The following is a 22,617-nucleotide window of genomic DNA, read 5'->3' as shown; positions in this document are numbered from 1 at the left end:
TATGCCCTTACCATGACCTGTGACATGCCTATACCATCACCTGTGACATGCATGTACCATGACCTGTGACATGCCCTTACCATCACCTGTGACATGCCCTTACCATGACCTGTGACATGCCTATACTATCACCTGTGCCATGCCTGTGCCATGACCTGTGCCATGCCCTTACCATGACCTGTGACATGCCCTTACCATGACCTGTACCATGCCCTTACCATGACCTGTGCCATGCCCTTACCATGGCCTGTGCCATACCCTTACCATGACCTGTGACATTCCTGTACCATGACCTTTGCAATGCCTGTGCCATGACCTGTGTCATGACCTGTGCCATGACCTGTATCATGACCTGTGCCATGACCTGTATCATGACCTGTGCCATGCCTGTACCATGACCTGTGCCATGCCTATACCATCATCTGTGCCATGCCTGTACCATGACTTGTACCATGCCCTTACCATGACCTGTGGCATGCCTGTACCATTACCTGTGCCATGCCTATACTATCACCTGTGCCATGCCTATACCATCATCTGTGCCATGCCTGTACCATCACCTGTGCCATGCCTGTACCATGACCCCAAAGTCACGCAATTTTTTACCGCCTTTTTTGCCGCAAAGCAATACCTATTACATTTTTCTTTTTGCGCCCCCCCAAAAAAATGTTGAGCACCAGCCGCCACTGCCTGGATGTGACCATTTTTTTTAAAGCCAGGCCTGGTTACAGTCTGACTGCTTGCTACAGATAACACAGATATGAGCAGACTTTCCTCTAATTCATAAATTAGCCTTCCAGTGCTTTCTACAAAGTCCTCACCCTTGTACAGAGAGGACTGTTACAATCCCTTTGCATTCATTTTACACTGAAAGGGTTAGGAATGCTGATCACACCAGTCACCCCATTAATCCACAAGCTCCGCATACATTAGAAAACACTTCCCAAAGGCCTGAAGGCAACAAAGCAGAAAAAAAGAAGAGCGAAAGGAAAAAAAAAAAATCCAACACAGCTGACAACTCCGGGAAGGAAAACAAGATTTGAAATTGTAATTCAGCAGTCGTTTGCTTCAGAATGAAGCCAACATAAATCCAGGATGCCGGGAATCTCATGGTTTTGTGTTGCCCTAAGGGACGGGGTGATGTCACACCGTGTCAGCAACTAAGGGAATGAAGAAGACAACAAAGTAACCAGTGTTTCCAAACCAGTCAGGGATGCTGGGAATCAGCGCAGCTAGCAGCTGTACGGCCATGATAAAACAAATCTCAGGATAATGTACACAATATCAGGTTATGTGAATAAACGGGTTCTAGTTATGTGAGCTACAATAATCCTCATGCATACTATCATTTATAATACATCTCTCCAAAAAATGAAGCCACCAACTGTTGCTTGCGTTCACTGAGCACACGGTTTAATGGGGTTGATTTTCTAAAACTGGAGAGTGCAAAATCTGGTGCAGCTCTGCATAGAAACCAATAAGCTTCCAGGTTTTATTATCAAAGCTTATCTAAACAAGCTGAAGATAGAAGCTGATTGGCTACCATGCACAGGTGCACCAGATTTTGCATTCTCCAGTTTTAGTAAATCAACCCCAATGGCAATAATCACTGGTGGACATAGTCAGCAAAGGATCCCTGTGTGAGAACCATTTTACCATGTAGTATGGTTTTAAAGTATAACTAAAGGCAAAACTTTTTTTACAGGTTTGGATAGAGTGGAGAGGGATTCAAATATCTGCCACGTTTTGATTGCCAAGTCTATGTCCCTATTAAGGAGATTCATCCTCTCTATTTGTCCTGTTTACCGTTAGCATTAAAAGTGAAAGTAAAAGAAAATCCCAAATTTTGATTTGTCCCCGGAAATGTAATAGAGGGGAAATGTTCCAATGGGGACACTAGTTCTGGTGACCTGTGGTCTCCAAGGAATTCCCTTAATTGCTTAAATGCCCCCCCTTGGAATCTAAACTACCCCTTTTAAGTGGTTGTTAAGCCACTTTATACCATCCTGTCTGTTCTGTTTAATAATCATGTGTGCCTGTGTGTCTGTGTTTTAAAAAAATAAGCTGTTCTTTACCAGTTTTCAGAGGGCCGAGCGCCGCTCACGTGACCTGTCGGCTCTCTCCTCTCTCCAGCTGACAGCTGCCTGCAGCGGGTGGGGCCGAGGATTCCTCACTTATGTCAGTTGGGAGGAGAGGAGGAGGGGAAGAGGAGAGGAGGAGGGAGGTGGCAGGTCACGTGAGCGGCGAGTGGCACTCTATACTTGTAAAGAATGGCTTATTTTTTTATAAAAAACAGACACAGGGGCACACAGGATTATTAAACAGACTGTAGACAGGATATGAAACTTTAAATGAAACTACAGCAGCAGGAGAGGGGGGATGGGCACTGACAAATGAGCAGACAGGCAGGGAGGGAGGGGGGGGGGGGAGAGAGGACAGAGGATGACAGGAGGGCTGCAGATGATGGAGGCACGTAAACTGACCACGGTGTCAGGGCTCAGCAGCCATGGTATACCGTGGACAGTTTACAGAGGGGAGGACATAGCCAGGCAGGATCAGCCAGGTATTTTAGGTGATAGAAGGGGCCAAATTACACAGCAAAGCACTGTGCTGTATAACATGCTTTAAGGGAATATACTCAAAATAAGTATAATAACTAAGCCCCTCCCCTTCATGACATTGTTGAAAAGGGGCGGAGCATGGGTGACCTTAAAATTATGCCCCCCGCTGAAAAAAATTCTGCGGACGCCCATGAGAGAGCACTATGTTTTTTCCTTTTCTCTTCTTGTATTGCATTACTGGGTGTATCCCTAAGCTGGCTACTTTCAAGCAGTAAGTTCAATACTCCATTAAAGCTCACCCCGGCTGTTAAATGGACCCTGCCTTTTTGACCTTTATAATTTGCACCTTAATTTCCATTTATTCATGTTACGAATGGTCAGTACTGAAAAAAGTTGGTTAAATGGACTCTACTTGCTTTCTTATTATTTTTGCACTTGTTATTATTTGTAGTGGATTCAGGAATTGGTTTATTGTATATATTATGTTTTAGAATACGTTGAGTTCCTGTTTGTGAGCACATGTATAAAGTAGGGGACACTCTTTTTTATGTGAAGAAGAAATTAACTTGGTATCAGCCTCTTGCAATCCTCTATATAGCAGCCTGGCAGAATGAGGGGCAGGACTGGGAGCCAATCAGGTGAATTGCATAAAAAGGTGTTGACAAGACTGCTTGATCACTGCCAATGGAGCAGGATAGGAGTAGAGAGAGTATAACAGTGTATTTTTATTTATCCACTTAAGGACCGCCTGCCACAGATTTACTGCGGCAGGCTGGCCCTCCTGCACAAACCGGCGTAGCTCTACGTCAGTTGCGCACCTGCGGTTAGGGGGCGAGCGCGCACCACCAGCGGCGTGCTCCCACCCCCACTCAGCAGTGGGGACTCCGATGCACGGGGCCGGCGACTCCATTTGCTGACAGGCACCCACTGAGAGAGAAGAACGGTCAGCTGTTGTAAACACAGCTGACTGTTCTTCTCTCTGGAATGATCACAGAGCGCCTGTGATAATTCTATATAGGATCACAGGTCTCTGTGATCATTTCAAAAGCCCAACCCTGATACAGTTAGAAACACTCCCCTAGGCTTACATTAACCCTTTGATCACTCACTGTGTTAACCCCTTCCCTGCCAGTGTCTTTTTAACAGTAACTGCATATTTTTAGCCCTGATTACTGTAGTAATGTCACTGGTCCCCCCAAAAATGTCAGTTAGGGGTCTGATCTGTGCTCCGCAATGTCGCAGTCCCTATAAAAATCTCAGCTCGTCCCCATTACTGGTAAAAAACAAAAAACCATAAAAATGACATAAATCTTTCCCGTAGTAAGTAAACGCGATAACTTTTGAGCAAAACAATCAAAATACCCTTATTGCGATTTTTTTTTTTTTTTTTTTTTACCCAAAACATGTAGCAGAAAACAAATTGGCCTAAAATGTTAAAACATTTTTATTTTTTTTTTACTGGCTGGGAATGTATTATTTTTTTTTAATGTATTATATTAGAATGTGAAAAATATTGTTTTTTTTCCAGAATTGTCGCTCTTTATTTGTTTATAGCGCAAAAAATAAAAATTGCAGAGGTGATCAAATACCACCAAAAGAAAGCTCTATTTGTGGGAAAAAAAGGACATCAATTTTATTTAGGTACAGTGTCGCACAACCGCGCAATTGTCAGTTAAAAATAACACAGTGCCGAATCGCAAAAAATTGCCTGGTCATTAAGGGGGCAAATCCTTCCGGCCCAGAACTGGTTATAATTTATAACAGCAAGGCCAGCCATAGACTAAGCGATTTTATTTCCTGCAACCACGAGTTGCAGGAAAGAAAATCCCTCGATTCCCTCATCGATACAATCAGTGTTGATGGGGAAAGCCATTGTATTCCCCCCACCAGGATAACACAGTAATTATTGCTAGTAGCTATAACAGCCACTTGCAATAATTGCATGTAAAATCCAGCAGGCTGGTTGCACCCAAGCTTATCAATCGATCAACTCAAGTACATTTAGCCTGCCATTCATGGTTCGAACCTCAGCCGGTTCCTGCTGAACTGGCTGAGATTTTGAAGCGTCTATGGCCGGCTTAATAGAGAAAATGCCATAATCTATCTAGCTGTGTTCACTAATGCTGCTAATTCAAAATAACCGCTATTGTGGGGCTGATGTCAAAATGAATCCTAGACAGGGCCACTGAAAAAAAAAAAACAATGAGCTCATAATAGGAGTTATTCTCAGCAACAACCAGTCAAGTTTTACCTTTTAATATATGGAAATATTATTCTATCCAGCAAAAACTGCAGTTGTGATATATACATGTGTGTTGTGGAGCGCTGCAGTGCCAGCTACTGTATTAATGCATTGAGATAACATTTAAAATTAATCGCACCACAAACGGGGTGTAAGCATTGCTGTGGATTGCGATAAATCATTGTAAAACATGGCATTTTACTGTGTGTTACGGCAGCACATAAGTGTGAACGTGCCCTTAAAAGTAACATTTTTGTGCAGCTATATGTGCATGTGCATTCATTTGTCAGTTTTGTCATTTAATATCTTTAGATTCAGTCTTTTAAGGTTTTATACAATTCTCTGGTGGCAAGAATAAGAACAGATTCTGAACAATATATTCTGCCCTTCCCCAGCCACACTTGGCCATATGAAACACAAAGAATTATGTCAGCACCTATTGCAGTGACACGAAAGAAGGATGTCTCTCCCCCTGTTCAGTTTGCTTTACTGGGATGCTCACGTTATACAGTGATTAAATGCAATATATCCGCACATTAAAGCATTCCCTCTGGCGTCTGTCATGTAGCGCTCATTCATATGACGAATGTTAAGATCAATCGAATTCATAGAAAACATTCACCATAATCAATAATTCAGCAATTTTCTCAGTTTTCAAGAAACCCTATTCTGGCCAAACAACAGAATGCCAATGTTGCTGCCTCTTACAGAACAGAAATAGACCTTTTGAGTATAGCAAGAAGCACTGTGCAAAGTTTACCAGTTCAAATCAACCAATCAGAAATCATCTTTCATTAATCCAATAATGGCTGCACGCTCAATGTTGTCGACAGTCGTATTTGACTGCTATTTAATTGTCTGTAGTTTAACGATTAACATAAGATACAAATATTAAAATATTGTTGCATATTCTGCACACTTTAAAACGCTATCAGAAATGTTCAGAAATTTGCTGACCTGCCAAAAAAAGTGAATGAGATTGATTGAAGATCAGGCTCAAAATGTATTTTTTTTTCTTTCTTAAGTACAGGCATACCCGCTTTAAGTACACTCACTTTACGTACACTCGCGAGTAAGTACACAGCTTGTTCAGCTTGGCATGACACTACTCCTGGTTTTTAACATTGGCGTCTATAGGAAATCTTGGTCAGCTTGACATGGCACTGCTCCCAAACCATAAGTGACAGGGATACCAAACTTAGGGAGCACTGAGAGGGGACCCAGGACTACATCATATCCTTTTTGTGGCCGGCCAGCTTGCCTAGGTAATCTACCATGTCATAGTCCTGGATCCCCTTAACATGCTCCCCAAACTTGGTGTCCTTATCACATGGTTTGGGAGCAATGCCATGTCAAGCTGACCAAGATTTCCTATGGAGCTGGTGTATTTTCATGCATTGAGAAATTAAAAAAGGTATTGCTTCACTTTAAGTACATTTTCATTTTACATACATGCTCTGGTCCCATTGTGTACTTAAAAGTGGGGTATGTCTGTATGTTTATTGAGATTTGCATATAAAGGTACAAAAGTACAAACAAGTATTGAGATTATATATGAAGAGGAAGGCTTTAATTGCAGCTATAACAAATAAAATAACACTGTGATCAAGAGGCCAAAATGTAGTTTTAATTAAACTGTATCCTATTGGAGAGATGATCCCTTCCCTGGAGAGAGAGAGCTGGGTCGATTGTTTGGAGGGTGGTCCTCAACTGGTGATTTCATCTGGGGAAAATTAATCCAAGTCAAGTTTTTGCATAGGGTGTACTACACCCCTGTGAGGCTCCAAAATATGTACCCGTTATGTGATCCAAAGTGTCCTTGGTGTAGTGCTCATCCAGGGTCCCACCTGCGCATGTTTTAGGACTGTTTGAGTATTGCAAAATTCTGGTCGGATGTTTTTGAACTAATTAACCTTAGATTTCAAATGTCCCTTTCAGCTTCCCCGGAGTTGGCCCTTCTGGGGATTCATGAGGATGGGCAGTGTTCTCATCATACCAAATTTCTAATTTCCTATCATTTAAATATGCAAAAAAAGTTTCTTCTTAAGTGGACCTCTTCAACCCCCCCCCCCCCCCCCCCCCGTGGTGTCCTCCTGGGAACTCCAGGAAAGCAATGGTGAATGCTGCCTTGCCTGTGTACTTCTATCAATCAAGGCTGTCCCTGGAAATATGATAAAGTTTAGTCTCCTTGGACTTCGGGCTAAGATACATTTAACTATTCCTATCTTTCCCCCTAGCCCCTTTCTCCCTCTTCTCCCTTTTTTTACCCTCATTCCTTCCCATTCTCTCCCCTCTCCCCTATTTTTCCTTTGTTTCTCTCTTCTTGCCTACCTCAACTGTCACTTTTGTCACTAGTGCTGAGACTCATGGTCTGTTATGTGCTAAACATTTCATGGCATTGTATGGTTGGGTCTCATTGTCTTGTTACTTGTCTGTTATGTATGACACTGTATCCTATTTATGAGACTATCTCTCCTGTATTGTTTTGTTTCTCAATAAAGCACTCCCGAAAAAAAAAAAAAAACTGTATCATATAGTTATATACACTATAAGGCCGAACTTGTGGGCACCTGACCATAACATCTACATATATGGCCAAAAGTATGTGGACATCCCTCCAAATGATAAGTTTATGTGTTTTCAGGGAAAAGTTCTGTTAACACTACAGCATACAAACACATTTAAGACAATTGTGCACTTCCAGCCCTGTGACAATAGTTTAGTATCTGTTCTAGCATGACTGTGTCCCTGTGCACAAATCCAGCTTTAAAAAAGACATTTTTGGATGAGTTTGGTGTGGAACTCGAGTGACCTGACCTCAACTCAGGCCAACTTTGAGCTGAATTGGACAACTTTGAACAACTTTGAGATGAATTGGATCGCCAGTTGCAGGATGGATCTTTTTGTTCAATTTCAGTACTTGGCCTCCTGCTATTTTGGTTGATTAGATACAAATTCCCACAGTTAAACTGAAAAATCCTATGGAAAGCCTTCCCAGGAAAGTGAGGGCAGAATTAACCACAAAGAGGGCTGGTATATCCAAAGTTTTGGAATGAAGTGTCCAACAGCTCATTTAGCAATGCGATGGCCTAGTGTCTATAAAAGTTTGACCATATAGCGCAGGGATAGATAAACTGTGGTCCTCCAGCTGTTGCAAAACTACAAGTCCCATCATGCCTCTGCCTCTAGGTGTCATGCTTGTGGCTGTCAGAGTCTTGCTATGCCTCATGGGACTTGTAGTTCTGCAACAGCTGGAGGGCCACAGTTTGCATATCCCTGATATAGCGTTATATATGTTTGAAAGGACAGATTTCTGTCAAGTTCAACCCCCCTCAAAATAAATAAATAAAAAAATAAAAATAACAATGAAAACAAAACTTTGTATCCTTTGAACCCTAAACACACAGCTGATCCAGAAGAAGGCAAAAAATTGTGGTCCAACATGGAAAAAACATTCTCCCTGATCGCTAAAGACAATCAAGTACTCCCTGAAGCAATATTCTACAAAGATATTTCATTAATATGTTAATAGACATTATATTGTTTGCATTTAGAAACATATTATTGAAGCAATTTATTGAGTTGACCTTATAGTGCACAACATTCCACAGAATTTACTATATGGACCACATATGAGTAAATTGTATCCTCATTAATTGAATCTCCCCTTTTTAACATCATCATTGTTTTTTTGGCCTAAGTGAGCAGGGTTAAACCTATATTTCCTACATGCTAGACCAGCTGTCTTGTGTCACCCTCCCCCCCCCCCCTACTCTACTTCTAGAATTCTGACAATCCTCACCTTTCATAAAAAATAAAATAATAATGCTTTATTTCATCCCCTTAATACTATTCTTTTTGTGAACCTGCATTCAATGCTCCTTCCTGAAAAAAGTTAACCCGGAAAAACTATTTTTTTATTCACATCTTCAGAGTATGGACAGCTATGCAGAGCATCTCAGGAGTCACCCATGCAGATCCAATGGGATGGGGGGGGGGGGGAAACTACATAAAAAAAAAAAACAATTCAGCTATAGTGCCAATCAGAAGCCTAAACCTCGTACACACGCGTCGAAAATTGGCAGGGAATTTTCGTCCAACGTCCGATCTGCTGATTTTCAGCTTGTTAGTATGATGCTTCCGACAACCGACTCCGACTTTTCGGCCGAAAAAAATCTGGTGTGCAGACTATAAAATTTTTGTTGGCCGTCAACACAACGGCCGATTTTCCGTCAGTCAGTACAGATTTCGACAGGGAAAAATCTAATGAGCAAGTCTGGGCATGCTCAGAGAAGAAAGAACACAAAGAAAGCAAACCAACACATGACATCACTTCTGAAGTAGAATTTTGTCTGGCGAGAAAATTCGTGTGCAGTCTAGGCACATTCCAACCAACAAAACACAACTCTGGACAAAAGACGGACGATCGTTCGGCCGATAATCGTTGCGTGTGTACGGGGCTTTAGGCAGGCCATACATTATGCAATTTTCTTTCCTACAACCACAGGAAAGAAAATGGCTTTATTCCCTCATCAACACAGTCAATGTTGATGGGGGAATCCCTTCTGCTGCTCTATTGTATTCTGACAATGGGAGATTTCAGAGCTGTCAGAACACAATGATCACTGCTTGCAGCTCCAGCCGCTGGCAGTGATCATACGAAAAAAAAAAAAAGATGACAGGCTGGTCATTTGACTTCAGTATAACCAGCTTGTACATGCATAGATTGAAATTTGGCTGATTCCTTATGAACCAACTAAATTTAGATCCATCTATGACTGGCTTTAGACTGAACCCTGTTAATGAGAAAGAAGCATGGTTACCTAAAAGAACACAGTGGAAATATCTACCATATAATGGAATATACAAATGCCATTAAAACACAGGTATTTAAAAAAAATTTCAGTGAATCACTGATGAGTAGACAAATCTCTTTTTTTCTTATGGCTCTGAGGCCAAAGATAAACTAGCAAGACCAGATAATCTCTCCTGATTATTCTAGTTGACTATAGAATTAACGGATCTTCATATTAATTATTTATCTATCTATCTGTAAGATGTTGTGGACCACCAAACTCCACATTTGTTCCCTATCCTGTACATTTCTCTAGCTAAAAGTAAACCTTACTCTCTGTTAGAGCAAACCTACACTTTGGCTAAAAGTAGACCTCACTCTCTGTTAGAGCAAACCTACGCTTTGGCCATATGGAGCAAACTTCTACTGGTTACGTTTATGCCGACTCCACCAACTGCCTACCTTTATTTACCTTCCTCTCACTCCTTTACTGCAGAAATAGAGAAAAGTCCTATAAAAGCTCCAGATCATTACATGTAACTTGCACATGGCTAAAGAGTCTCTCCCCACTAACCAGGCAAACCAATTAGTAAGCATCAGTGCTGTCAATGGAGAACAAGTCACATATCCACTCAAAATAGTCCATATTTATTTCACCACTGGCAGCTGCATGGAGTGGTGGTAGAGTGAAGGAAAGTATGTGCTGCCAGTGTACCCACTAATACAGTGATCCTATTGTTTTGTCCTGAGTGGCAGATTAAGGTCTCTTTCATCGCTCTTCTCACTGACTTTGCATCTGGTTGCCACTCTGTTCTAGTATCCCCTACTTAATTTAAATAAAGCATTCATACTTCTGTATGTGTTGCTGTTAGAGGGATTTCCCCTCACTCCCGATCTTGGGACAACCTTCTTATCAGGCAGGAAGTGAAGTAATCTCTCCAACAGAGGGCAGTTATAGGAGCTCTAATACAGCTTTTTCATCCTTTTTTCAGTTTTGGCACCCTTTAAAGTATGAAAAATTTTGAAGCATTCTAGTCTAAAATGTAAAAATAGGGATGCACCGATTCCATTTTTTTTACAATGAGTACAAGTAATGATAATTTTTTTTTTTAGTATTCACCGATACCAACCCCAACTGTTTTGTTTACACTTCAGCTGTCAGTAATGGTATAAAGCATTGAAAACTTATTTACAAATGAAATACATTTATTTTTAAAAAAGTTTGCACTTTTTTTCAATGTGAAACCTGTAAATATATTTTAAAGGTGTAAAAATATTAACGTACAAAGCAAACAAAAAAAAAAGTTTCAATTTTTAATAGTTTATAAAATAAAAGTGAACAAGAAAAATAAATACATAAATGGAAGAGAATAGGGAGCTATTTAGGGCAGTTTATAGTAAATTAAGGGTTAATAAGGGGTTAACATTTAATAAAATACACACACAAAAAAATATTTTTTACTTGAGCGGTTGCTTTAAACTGGCTTCATCTGCAGATCGAAGTTCATCCCTTTGATCTGTAGATGAAGAAACAGAAAGATACAAAAAGAAACAATGTTTCTTTTTATCTTATTGTTTCAGCTGCTGAGCAATGTTGTTGATGAACATTGCCCAGCTGATTTTTTTTTTTTGACAGCTCCAATTGCTGGACTTCTTTAACACTACAGCTGTCAACAAGGGAACCCCACTGACAGCTGAATGATTTATCGGTTCTTAAGGATGCAGCGGCCCCATTCCTTACCAACCGTTAATTGCTGTTTTATTTTTTTTTAGTTTCAACTGTTAGAGGGGGAATCCCGCTGACAGATAAAAGAACTGAGCCTTATTGGAAAATATGTTTGTGTTCACCAGCCTCTGGGTAATTCTAGTGTCTTACACTATTGCATTTTATGTCAGACTAATTTAGTTTTTTGTTGCCGTGTTTGGCATCACCCTATATGCTTTGTGCCTAGCATATGGTTTTACTTTATTATTGGTTTGTGTAGCAGTTTATGATTATTGTACCCTATATCAGTGCTGGATTTGTATGGCCATTGCTGGTGCACACAATAAAACTTTAAATGATAAAAGAACTGAGCCTGAAAGTATCAGGTTTCAGGTATCTAATACTCATGCAAATGCTTAGTATCAGCACCGATCCCGTTATCGGTGCAACCATAGTCACAGCTGAAGTTCCCCCATCACATCAGAGATCCCCCCATTATATCAGAGTCAGATCCCTATAAATTAGAGGCCCTCACTACACATTTGGGCATCTCATCCCCAAAGAGTCCCCCAGTCACAGACTCCTCTCATCACATCAGAGTCCCCTCATTACAGGACCCCCTAATCATAGAGTTCCCCCATCATCCCATCATAGAACCCCCTTCACACAGCTCCCCCCATTAAAAACCCCCAAATCACTCTATCATAAAACCTTCAAACCCAAATCAAAGAGCCCCTCAACCACACAGTCCCCTCTTCTTATCAGAACCCTATGTTTTGGCTCCAGTAGTGCAGCAAAAGGTGGGAGTTAGATAAGGTCTGAAAGAGGCAGACTTATGTCTTATCCTGAATGCTGGGGTAGTCCTACATGCAGCTTACCCTAGATCAGTGATGGCGAACCTTGGCACCCCAGATGTTTTGGAACTACATTTCCCATGATGCTCAACTACACTGCAGAGTGCATGAACATCATGGGAAATGTAGTTCTAAAACATCTGGGGTGCCAAGGTTCGCCATCACTGCCCTAGATCAACATTATGTGCTGCCATGGTGTGGATAGCCTAGCCACCAACACCATAGCAATAAGTGACTCCATGCATCCTGCCCTAGAGCATCATTGGTTGTTAAGGTGCTGGCGGCCAGCCCATCCACACCATGGAAATTGAGTCGCTCATCCAGGTCAGACTGTGTTCTGTGCTTACACATCTTTGGGGGAATCCAAACAACACTAGTATTTCTCCACAGTATTCAAAGCAAAAAAAAACAAAAAAACAGTGATTATAGATAAGACTGAAATTATGCCTTAATTTGAATATTTTAAGATAACTGGGGTTTGCTTTATACATTTAATCTTTTTCAGTCTTAGAGTTGGACAATTTGCATGATGGGCTCTCTACTGGTGTTACCTAAAAGGCAATGTCTTAGCTACTAAAGACAAAGCAACACAGTAAGATGAAGTCCCTTTGCCACTATCATCATTGATGACATCATGCATGTAGTGTGGTACTATACATAGTCCCAAGAGGGTCAAATGGAAGCCATAGTGGCGTACACTTCCCCCATTTGCTGTGCATTGTCCTCAGTGACAGTACCTCTTATAGCACAGAGTAGGAAAATGGCCTAGACCATCTGCCATATACCTTAGGACAGTGATGGCAAACCTTGCCACCCCAAATGCTTTGGAACTACATTTCCCATGATGCTCAACTACACTGCAGAGTGCATGAGCATCATGGGAAATGTAGTTCCAAAACATCTGGGGTGCCAAGGTTCGTCATCACTGCCCTAGGACCACAGCAGATCTATCTATCTAACTGAACTATCTATCTGGCACATAATCTGTGTAGTGCTTTGCAGCACTTACTCTGAGATCCTGGGCCCAGTTCCAACCTGTCATATTGGGTGTTCCTCCAATATTTCTGAGGGTTTTCTTCTGGTGTCCCATTTTTCTCTCATAATTTAGATTTACACTGGTTGGATAATTAGCTTTTATTAAAAGTAACCATAGAATAAATGTGTACATCACTAACTATTTTATATCTTCACAGAAAATTAACATGATCCAAAAAATGAAAAAAAAAAAAAAATCAACATACAATTTAGGAAATGCCTGTCAGATTCCGAAACAAAATATTTTTACTAGCAACGGGAAAAAAAAGCCAGTGATTTTCTTTCCCAATCGTTGACTGGAAACATGAAATAATGCATGAGGCAGTATGCCACAGGGCATCTGTATGTCTCCTCTACTGCGGACATGCTTCTACACTGGAAACACAAATTACTTTCTCCACCAAAGCCAAGCTCGATAATGCGTCTTATCAACACATTTCTTTTCCACACAGAATCAAGCTAAACTGAAGGTGGGAGAGGGAAAAAGAGTGAGCCGACTGCTGGAATTATTCAGAACAATACTATCCATTTGTAGGGTAATGTTACTGGTGGCAATCCCTCACTCTGAACTTATTGGGTCTTTCACCAGCTCAGCCACTTCTGAAGCGAGGTAAGGTCTAGATTAATGGGTAAACTTTGCCTGAAAGTCAATTGAATAATTCAAGGGGAAGGGAAGTATAAGTCAGGCAGGCAGTATAATAGAGTTACACAAGGTGCATCAACCCTTTAACCACTTGCCGACTGCCTAACGACGATTTACGTTGGCAGTCAGCCCCTCACAGGCAAAGTGACGTAGATCTACGTCACTAACCTGTGAGGGTCTAGGGAGCGAGCGCGCGCCGCCGGAGGCGCGCTCCCGCGTGGTCACGGACCCCCCCGCGCGTGTGACCGGCGGACCCGATGTCCGCCGGTCACTCTGCGATCGCGGCTGCAGAGGGAGAAAGTCAGACGGCTAGTGTAAACAAGCCGCCTGTCATTCTCCCCTGTGTAGAAACTGTGATCACACGGTTCTACTATGTAGAACCGTTGATCACTGTTTCTACAGCTCAACAGACAGCCAATCACAGTTAGAATCACACCCCTAGGGACACACACAGCCCCTACCTCTCAAATAAAGTTAACCCCTTCAATACCAGTATATTTTTTCAGTAACAGTGCATATGTATAGCACTGTTTCTGCAGTAATGTCACTGGTAACCCCAAAAGTGTCAAAAATGTCAGTCAAGGGTCCGATCTGTCCGTCGCAATGTCTTAATGATAACTTTTGAGCAAACCAATCAAAATACGGTTTTTGCGATTTTTTTTACCAAACATAGGTAGCATAAAACAAATTGGCCGAAAATGTTAAAACATTTAGATTTTTACATTTTTTTGGGGGGGAATTTCATATAAAAAATGTGAAAAATATTGTTATTTTTGCAAAATTTATGCTCTTTTTTTGTTTATAGCGCATGATCAAAAAATCGCACAGGTGATCAAATACCACCAAAAGAAAGCTCTGCTTGTGGGGAAAAAAAGGACGTCAAATTTGTTTAGGTACAGCGTCGCACGACCGCGCAATTGTCCGTTAAAGTCACGCAGTGCCGAATCGCAAAATACCCCCTGGTCAGGAAGGGGGTAAAATCTTCCGGGGCCTAAGTGGTTAAGGCTTTTTCAGACCTATGTGTTTTCCCAAGAATTAACCACTTGATATGTAAAATTTGTGTGCATGTTCAACAATGAAACACTTTAGTGTTGGTGAAGTCACTCCAACAGTGTGCGCCTAAATTCCAGCATAATCATGCTTTACAGAGTGTGCAGTAATAGAAGTGCAGGTAGGGGGCATTTCAACTGCTTTGAGGTTACATTACTGAAATCCTGTGCAATTGCTCTATGCTGGACTACAGAACTCATCATATCCCTCTCCTCTTCTCCATAACATAAGGAACCCTCTGTATCCAGAAGAGCAGTAGCAGCAGAGCGCAGGGGGCTGTAGAGAACCCGCTGTGTCAGGCACCTTTTATCAATGGGTCCCCCACATCTGGAAACTGTGTTGGCGAGGGACCTGGATTGAATATACCTTGCTTCCCCAGGTGAGAAAAATAAAAAATCCTTGTAGCGTGAGTTAGAGGGAGGTGGAAAGAGGGTTTACAATTTTCCTGGAGTAGAGCTTTAAGATTTCAGTTCAGCAGGGGCAGAGTTGTCAACTCAAATGAGAAATTATGAGTTTATTGGATTTCTGGCAGGATCAACGGGTATTTTTCTGTACATACAGTGTTTGTTAAGAGGCACAACATAAGGCTGCCATGGTTGCATTGATTGTAAACTATATCCTTGTGAATCTGAACATTACTGATGAGCTCGGAGAATGAACATACATTTATCAACCAAGCACCCTCTAAGCAACTCCCAACTTGCTTTGAGATGTAATTCCCCAATAGTGAGAGAACAGTCGATTCCTCGTATCTTGTCAAATATGAATAATACATCTCCTTTTTGAAAGCTAGTTTCCAAGCTATTGCTGAAAGCCATAGTAATTTATTGTAAAATATTAGCAATGACAAGGAAATCTTTGTTCCTATCAGAAATATCATACTAAATAGGAACACTGAAAATTTAATGACACATTGTATACCGATAAATTGTAAGGAAATGAAAGATAATTTGGAATGCAACATAGCATTTGTTGGCTATGACTTTAAATTATTTTAATAACATTTTATTGACCAAAAAAAAGCCTTAACCACTTTAGAAAACAGATACCAAAACTACCAACTGCCTTTTTTGCTAACAGGATAATTGATTGTATATTCTTTTTCCTTACTTCGTAATTCTTTTTAAGCAAATACCTACTTCAGAACTCCCAACATCCAATCAGAGGTCATCCTTCAGTAATCTGATTTCAGTAATAACTCCAGTAGCTGGAATTTGCATATCAGCTTACATTTTTGCACTCCATTATTGAAATAGCTAATAAGAAGGTAGCTATGAAAAGCTACTCTCTGAATTATTTATTGAAGACATGCAAAGAGTCATGATGATGTGCAAAACGCCTTCTTTCTCAGATCAGCAAAACAAGATTGCTGATTGGCTATTGTCATTTCCTGCATAGTTCCTTTGCTGTACTGAATAAGCACAGATGCTGGGAGTCAAAAAAATAAAAATAAAACGTTTTAAAGAACGGCAAAAAAGAAAATGTTTGTCTCTTTACATGTGAATGTCTTTAGGTATATTTATATTTTTTCAGTGATGATGTGCAAAATGCCATCTTTTGCAGATCAACAAAAGATTGCTGATTGGCTGCTGTCATTTCCTGCATAGTTCCTTTGCATTTCTGAATAAGCCCAGATGCTGGGAGTCCATAAAAATAAAAAAAAAAAGTTTTAAAGAACAGTAGAAAAATAAAATGCTTGCCTCCTTACATGTGTATGTTTTAAGGTATATTTATATTTTTCAGCGATAATGTGCAAAATGCCTTCTTTCTCAAATCAACAAAATAAGATTGCTGATTGGCTGCTGTCACTTCCTGCATACTACCTTTGCATTACTGAATAAGCCCAGATGCTGGGAGTCCATAAAAAAAATAAAAATAAATAAAAAGTTTTAAAGAATGGCGAAAAAGAAAAGGTTTGCCTCCTTACATGTGTGTGTTTTTAGGTATATTTATATTTTTCAGCGAAAAATGTGCAAAATGCCTTCTTTCTCAAATCAACAAATCAAGATCGCTGATTGGCTGCTGTCATTTCCTGCATACTACCTTTGCATTACTGAATAAGCCCAGATGCTGGGAGTCCATAAAAATAAAACGTTTTAAAGAACAAGAAAAAAGAAAATGTTTGTCTCCTTACATGTGTTTTTTTTTTTTAGGTATATTTAGATTTTTCAGCGATAATGTGCAAAATGTCTTCTTTCCTAAATCAACAAAATAAGATTGCTGATTGGCTGCTGTCGTTTCCTGCATACTACCTTTGCATTACTGAATAAGCCCAGATGCTGGGAGTCCATAATTAAATAAATAAAAAGTTTTAAAGAATGGCGAAAAAGAAAAGGTTTGTCTCCTTACATGTGTGTGTGTTTTTAGGTATATTTATATTTTTCAGCGAAAATGTGCAAAATGCCTTCTTTCTCAAATCAACAAATCAAGATCGCTGATTGGCTGCTGTCATTTCCTGCATACTGCCTTTGCATTACTGAATAAGCCCAGATGCTGGGAGTCGATAAAAAAATAAACAAATAAATAAATAAATAAAAAGTTTTAAAGAATGGCGAAAAAGAAAAGGTTTGTCTTCTTACATGTGTGTGTGTTTTTAGGTATATTTATATTTTTCAGCGATAATGTGCAAAATGCCTTCTTTCTCAAATCAACAAAATAAGATTGCTGATTGGCTGCTGTCATTTCCTGCATACTACCTTTGCATTACTGAATAACCCCAGATGCTGGGAGTCCATAAAAAAAAATAAAAAAAATAAAATTTTTTAAAGAATGGCGAAAAAGAAAAGGTTTGCCTCCTTACATGTGTGTGTTTTTAGGTATATTTATATTTTTCAACGATAATGTGTAAAATGCCTTTTTTCTCAAATCAACAAAATAAGATTTCTGATTGGCTGCTGTCATTTCCTGCATACTACCTTTGCATTACTGATCAAACCCAGATGCTGGGAGTCCATAAAATACAAATAAAATGTTTTAAAGAATGGCAAAAAATAAAATGTTTGCCTCTTTTTTCTTGTGTATGTCTTTAGGTATATTTATACTTCCCAGTGCTATTAAGCTCACGGAAGAAGGGTAGGGCCAACAGCAAAGAAAATGTATAAAAAAAAATCAATGTTCTGTAGTTAGATGAGGGTAAGGGTAATTTTGATTGGCTGCTATGTGTTACTTCACTTTGCACATCCTTCGTGAATAAACCCATATCTGGCTTTCCCACCAGAAGCGGTCTGTTAAATCCTAAAAGGATTACCTAGGGACTTCCCGTAAGGTTCTGGCAAAAAGGGAAATTTGCTTTCCCAGAGCTATGCTCAGTTATCGCTCACAGGTGGCTGGAAAGAAAAACCCCTTAAGATGAGAAGCCAGCGTAGACAATGAGCTTGATGCAGTGTGACTGGCAGAGGATAGAGAAAGCTGGAGGACTGCAGCGTGGCTAATACGAGAACAAAAATTCCAGCAAAAAATAAAGCAATAATACTTTTCACCATTGCTCCACCACCTTGGAAAATAAATTCAACGTCTTAAATAAGGGGGTTATTCTACCCCCCCCCCCAACCCAAAGTGTAAGATTGTTTTTTACTCTCACAATTTAACTCCTGGTGAGCCAATATTGCCTATCTGACAGACCTGATGGAAAAGCCAATGGCAAGCTGAAGCAGCTTGCTGTGCAGGTTGACCACGCTGCTTACTAATTGAGAGGTAGTGTCTTAGCGTTGTCAGCTTTCAACAGGAAGTGCTATTACTGTCAAAATCTCCAGGTAAAAGACATTTTGCAATAGATTTGCAAAAAATAATTTGCTTAAGAAAACTGAATACAGTTACGCATGATGGCATACATACTGAAAATAGATAGGTATATATATATATATATATATATATATATATATATACAGTACTGTATATGCATACATTTTATTAGACAAATCTGATATGATATAATTTCCTAAATTCTAAAATTAAAATGTAACACAGTCCATCTAGGGAAATAACAGCAGTTCCCTAACTGGATGAAATAACACATTTCTGATAAAAATTATATAATAAAAATTCACCCAGAGCGCTGCCATTTTGAATAATTATCTCTGGTTCTCAGGTGCGGAACAGCAACTAAAGCCCTGACTTCTTATGGCTTCCTGTTTCAGATGCAGACGTTTTAAATAGTACACATCAAAAACCCTAGTTTTCCACTGCCGAATACTGGGCAATGACAACATGACTTAAAAAAAATGATGTGACGTAGATATTGTTTGAGTCACAGTTTCAATTTAAATGGATTTATTTGAATGATAAACAAGATAAAGTATATTGTACCTTTTTCATTACTGAAAACAGTTGGAATTGGGTTTCCAAATACAGGATGCACAGAAGCAACAATTTGCTTAACTGCCAACGTGGCGCATTCAGTTCCCATGTAATGGTATAAATGCAATGGACACCGATCATAGGTAGTCTGTTCACAGACTCATTGACAGAAAGCTGACCATGAGACAGCAGGTCTAAAAAGTGATAAACCAATAGTAAATTAAATCATAAGCAATTCTGTTTAGGAAAACCAGGAACTCCAACTTGTTAGAATAGAAAACTGCGTTTCTCACTGAGACAAACATCTCGTAATGGCTATAATGAATTTCGTCTAGGCCTTTTGACACAATAATGAGTTAACATGCAACACTCTAAAGGGGCCTTTTATTTTAAATGTGGATAGTGCTGTTAGTACATAGGTATTATATTCCTATTAAATCTAATTTGCATACAAAATATCATGCCAAAGTCGTATGAAGAAGATACCGCTGTATGCTTAATACATGACTCCACAGCATACACCAATGTTCCTATGTAATAGTATGTAATTATTTACATAATACTTAATTCATGTAAGTGATATGTGATATTGATTTGCTCATATACACAAATGCATTGATGTATGCATACGAATAGGCATTCATATACATACGTGTATCAATTATTAAAGCAGGCGCATATGTGAGCCAATTTCATACCCCATGCAGCACAGATCTATACTGTAACATTTACAGCATGAAAAGATTGCACATATTTGTGCTCCTATCTCAGCAAATGTCACACAGGCACATCTTGGCTAGAGGTATAGATCACATCTGTGTACATTCAATTAATTCTCCTCTTTCACTAGATACTGGTCAATGTCTCCCAGGGATATCAAAAGGGAACTGATAAATGAGAACAAAGGCTGTCACTTCCACCTCTCCTTATATAATGGTGGGGAATGAGTGACCCTATAGACAAGGATCTACAGCTGCTGAGCATCGCCGAGCCCGAAACAGCTAACGCCTCCCCAACCTCAGCATCTAATGGGTTAATGATGCATGGCAAGTGGGGGTGGGAGGAAGAGAGTCGTGATTAAGGAGCTTGAAATTCTACAATAATAATGCTTTATTCGAATGTAATAGAATTTAAAGGTTCAGGGGAGAATGGATGGACTTGCGCAGAGCGGAGTGTAGTCAGGTAGGAATGTGCTCTGGGAAGGGAGGGGAGTAAAGGTATGAGATGTTGACAGATTAGGATAAACAGAGCAGGAACTGATTGCTCACAACTAAGACATTTGGGTTTCTTCCACTACGCAGGGCAAAAAGCAATAACGATGTGCAAAGTAAAATTGCCCACCAATCAGAAATTCCCCTTCGACGATGTTACCGCAGTCAACTAAAACCCCATTGGTTGCCATGGGTTACTGCACTGTGTACATTATGGTTGCCTTCAACACTGCGTTAATGCTTTAAGGAGCAGCTAAGCAACTGGGGTGGAACTGCAGGTGCCAGCTGGTAGAGCAGGCTAATTCTTGTAGTTCCACTCCAACTGGAGAGCCACATGTTGCCACACTGGCCTAGGTCAACAAAACTTTGCAACATGCTGGAAGGAGTGCATCACCCCAGACACAATGCATGCCAGTCTTTGAATCATCATCTCACATTTGTAAAAGCTCCAAGTGCCTGTGGCCCTTCTCAATTTCCAAGAAAGCCCTTTAAACCTGTGACACGGAGCATTATAAGCCCGTAACCTTTTGGCTGCCAAAATTGCTCCCCCCTCCCCCTCATGAATAAAAAAACAATGCTTCAGGTACTTACCGATCTGAGTAATGTTTGGAAAATTGACCCCAAGCAAATCACATTTGTAATATCTCCAAGTGCCTGTGGCCCTTCACAATTTCCAAGGAACCCCTTTAAACCCATATCATGGAGCATTATAAGCCAGTAACCCTTTAGCTGCGAAAGTCGCTCCCCCCTTTCCCTCAAGAATAAAAATGTAAAAAAAAAAAAAAAAAAAAACAAGCTTCAGGTACTTACCGATCTGAATAACATTTGGAAAATTGGGGAAATTTACCCCAAGCACTGCCCCTATAAAGCTGGTGCAGAAGAAGGCAAAAATGTACTGCATATTTCCTTTTGCATTGGCGGAGAAGAAAGATGAGCCCTACTTCCCAAGCAAAGATTCTTTGTTGCTGCTTGTCTGGAGGATGGAAAGCTCCTCTCGAAGTCTCTGAATGAGCACCCCCCCCCTGGCCTTCCAAGCTGTACTGAGGCTCCGAGCTGTGGATGCAGCAAGCACACAGGAATAGCTGTTGATGCTGTTATGTGTTCTTTTTTTTTGGTGTCTCTCTCCTTGGTGCTGAAAACAAGCTTTGCTCTCTGTTCCAGGTCTTCCCAGTGATTCTGCGCTTCCCTTGCTAATCTGTGCCTCTTCCTCTCTCCATCCAATGCTTAAAATGCTGCCTTAACATCAACTGACAGAAGGATTAACTGAACAGTGAGAGAAAGAGAGAGGGTCCTCCTCATTCACCCAGACACACACTAGAACATACATTACACTCTCTCTGTCTCTCTACACTCCATCATGCTAATGTGCCTTTATTACTGTAGCCAAGCAACTGCCTCACATTCCCCAACCCCTCTCTCCATCCTTCTGATAGGAGCCAATGTACTGTAGCTGAGGGTAATCTCAGCATCCTTCTGTCCCTAATACACCCCCACACCCTCCTGGAGTGTTAACAATATGGGCACCCCTCCTCCCTCTGGTGTCACGGTGTCACATTCCCTCCCTATATAAAAGTGTATGGTCTAGTCTACCTGAGCTTTTTCCATCCTGGATTTATAAATATATGTACCCCTTGGTACATTGGTTTCCACAATACAATATTTTTTAACACTGAGAACTCGAAGCTGGAGGTGTTTTTGAGTTTTAACACCAAAAACAGTAAAAACAAAAAAAAAAAAACATAAGAGCCCAAACTCTGACCCCCTAACCCAGGGTTTCTCAACCAGAGTTCAGTGGAGCCCTAGGGTTCCTCCTGAGGTTTCTAGGGGTTCCTTGACCAAGATTCTGACTCTCTAATAAGTTCTTAATGACACCATTGTTCCTTTTAGCTATCTGTAAGGGGATAATTCTTCCCAATGATGACAAGAGTGAGCATTGTTCCCATTGACTGTCACACTAATGTGTCATAAGTTGTAGATTTTAAATTTTTAGCAGGGGTTCTCCGAGACCAGAAATGTATTTCAAGGGTTCCTCTGTGTTGAAAATGTTGAGAAAGGAAGCCCTAACCTATTTATTAGGCATGCCCTAACATTTAAACCCCTGTACCTAGTCACCCATTTCATAACCTCTACAATTACCCCAAACACCTTTCCTCCTCTTAACATCTAACCCCAAAAACCTAACCCCTAACTTTTAATCTCCTCCTTAAAATAGAGCCTAAATCGGA

At 40.3% G+C, this 22,617-nt stretch overlaps 1 protein-coding gene across 6 annotated transcripts in view; it reads right to left on the bottom strand.

The window, feature by feature from the left end:
- The window catches only part of GRIA1 (glutamate ionotropic receptor AMPA type subunit 1), a 455,708-nt gene extending 433,864 nt beyond the window's left edge, over positions 1-21,844 (bottom strand). For 3 of the 6 annotated variants that reach the window (XM_082253272.1, XM_082253267.1, XM_082253269.1), the window contains exon 1: positions 21,203-21,843. In XM_082253272.1, coding sequence (XP_082109398.1) covers positions 21,203-21,293 — 91 coding nt within the window. In that variant the 5' untranslated portion in view covers positions 21,294-21,843. Of the gene's footprint in view, positions 1-21,202 lie in introns of all 6 variants that reach the window. The other 3 variants (XM_082253268.1, XM_082253270.1, XM_082253271.1) reach the window with 2 other exon arrangements.
- Between the last annotated feature and the right edge of the window lie 773 nt (positions 21,845-22,617).

This window comes from Pelophylax lessonae (genome assembly GCF_965119305.1).
Source record: "Pelophylax lessonae genome assembly, chromosome: 4".
In the NCBI taxonomy this organism is placed as follows: Eukaryota; Metazoa; Chordata; class Amphibia; order Anura; family Ranidae; genus Pelophylax; species Pelophylax lessonae.
Note: the sequence above shows the minus strand (reverse complement) of the source record. Positions and strands in the feature narration are given on the sequence as shown.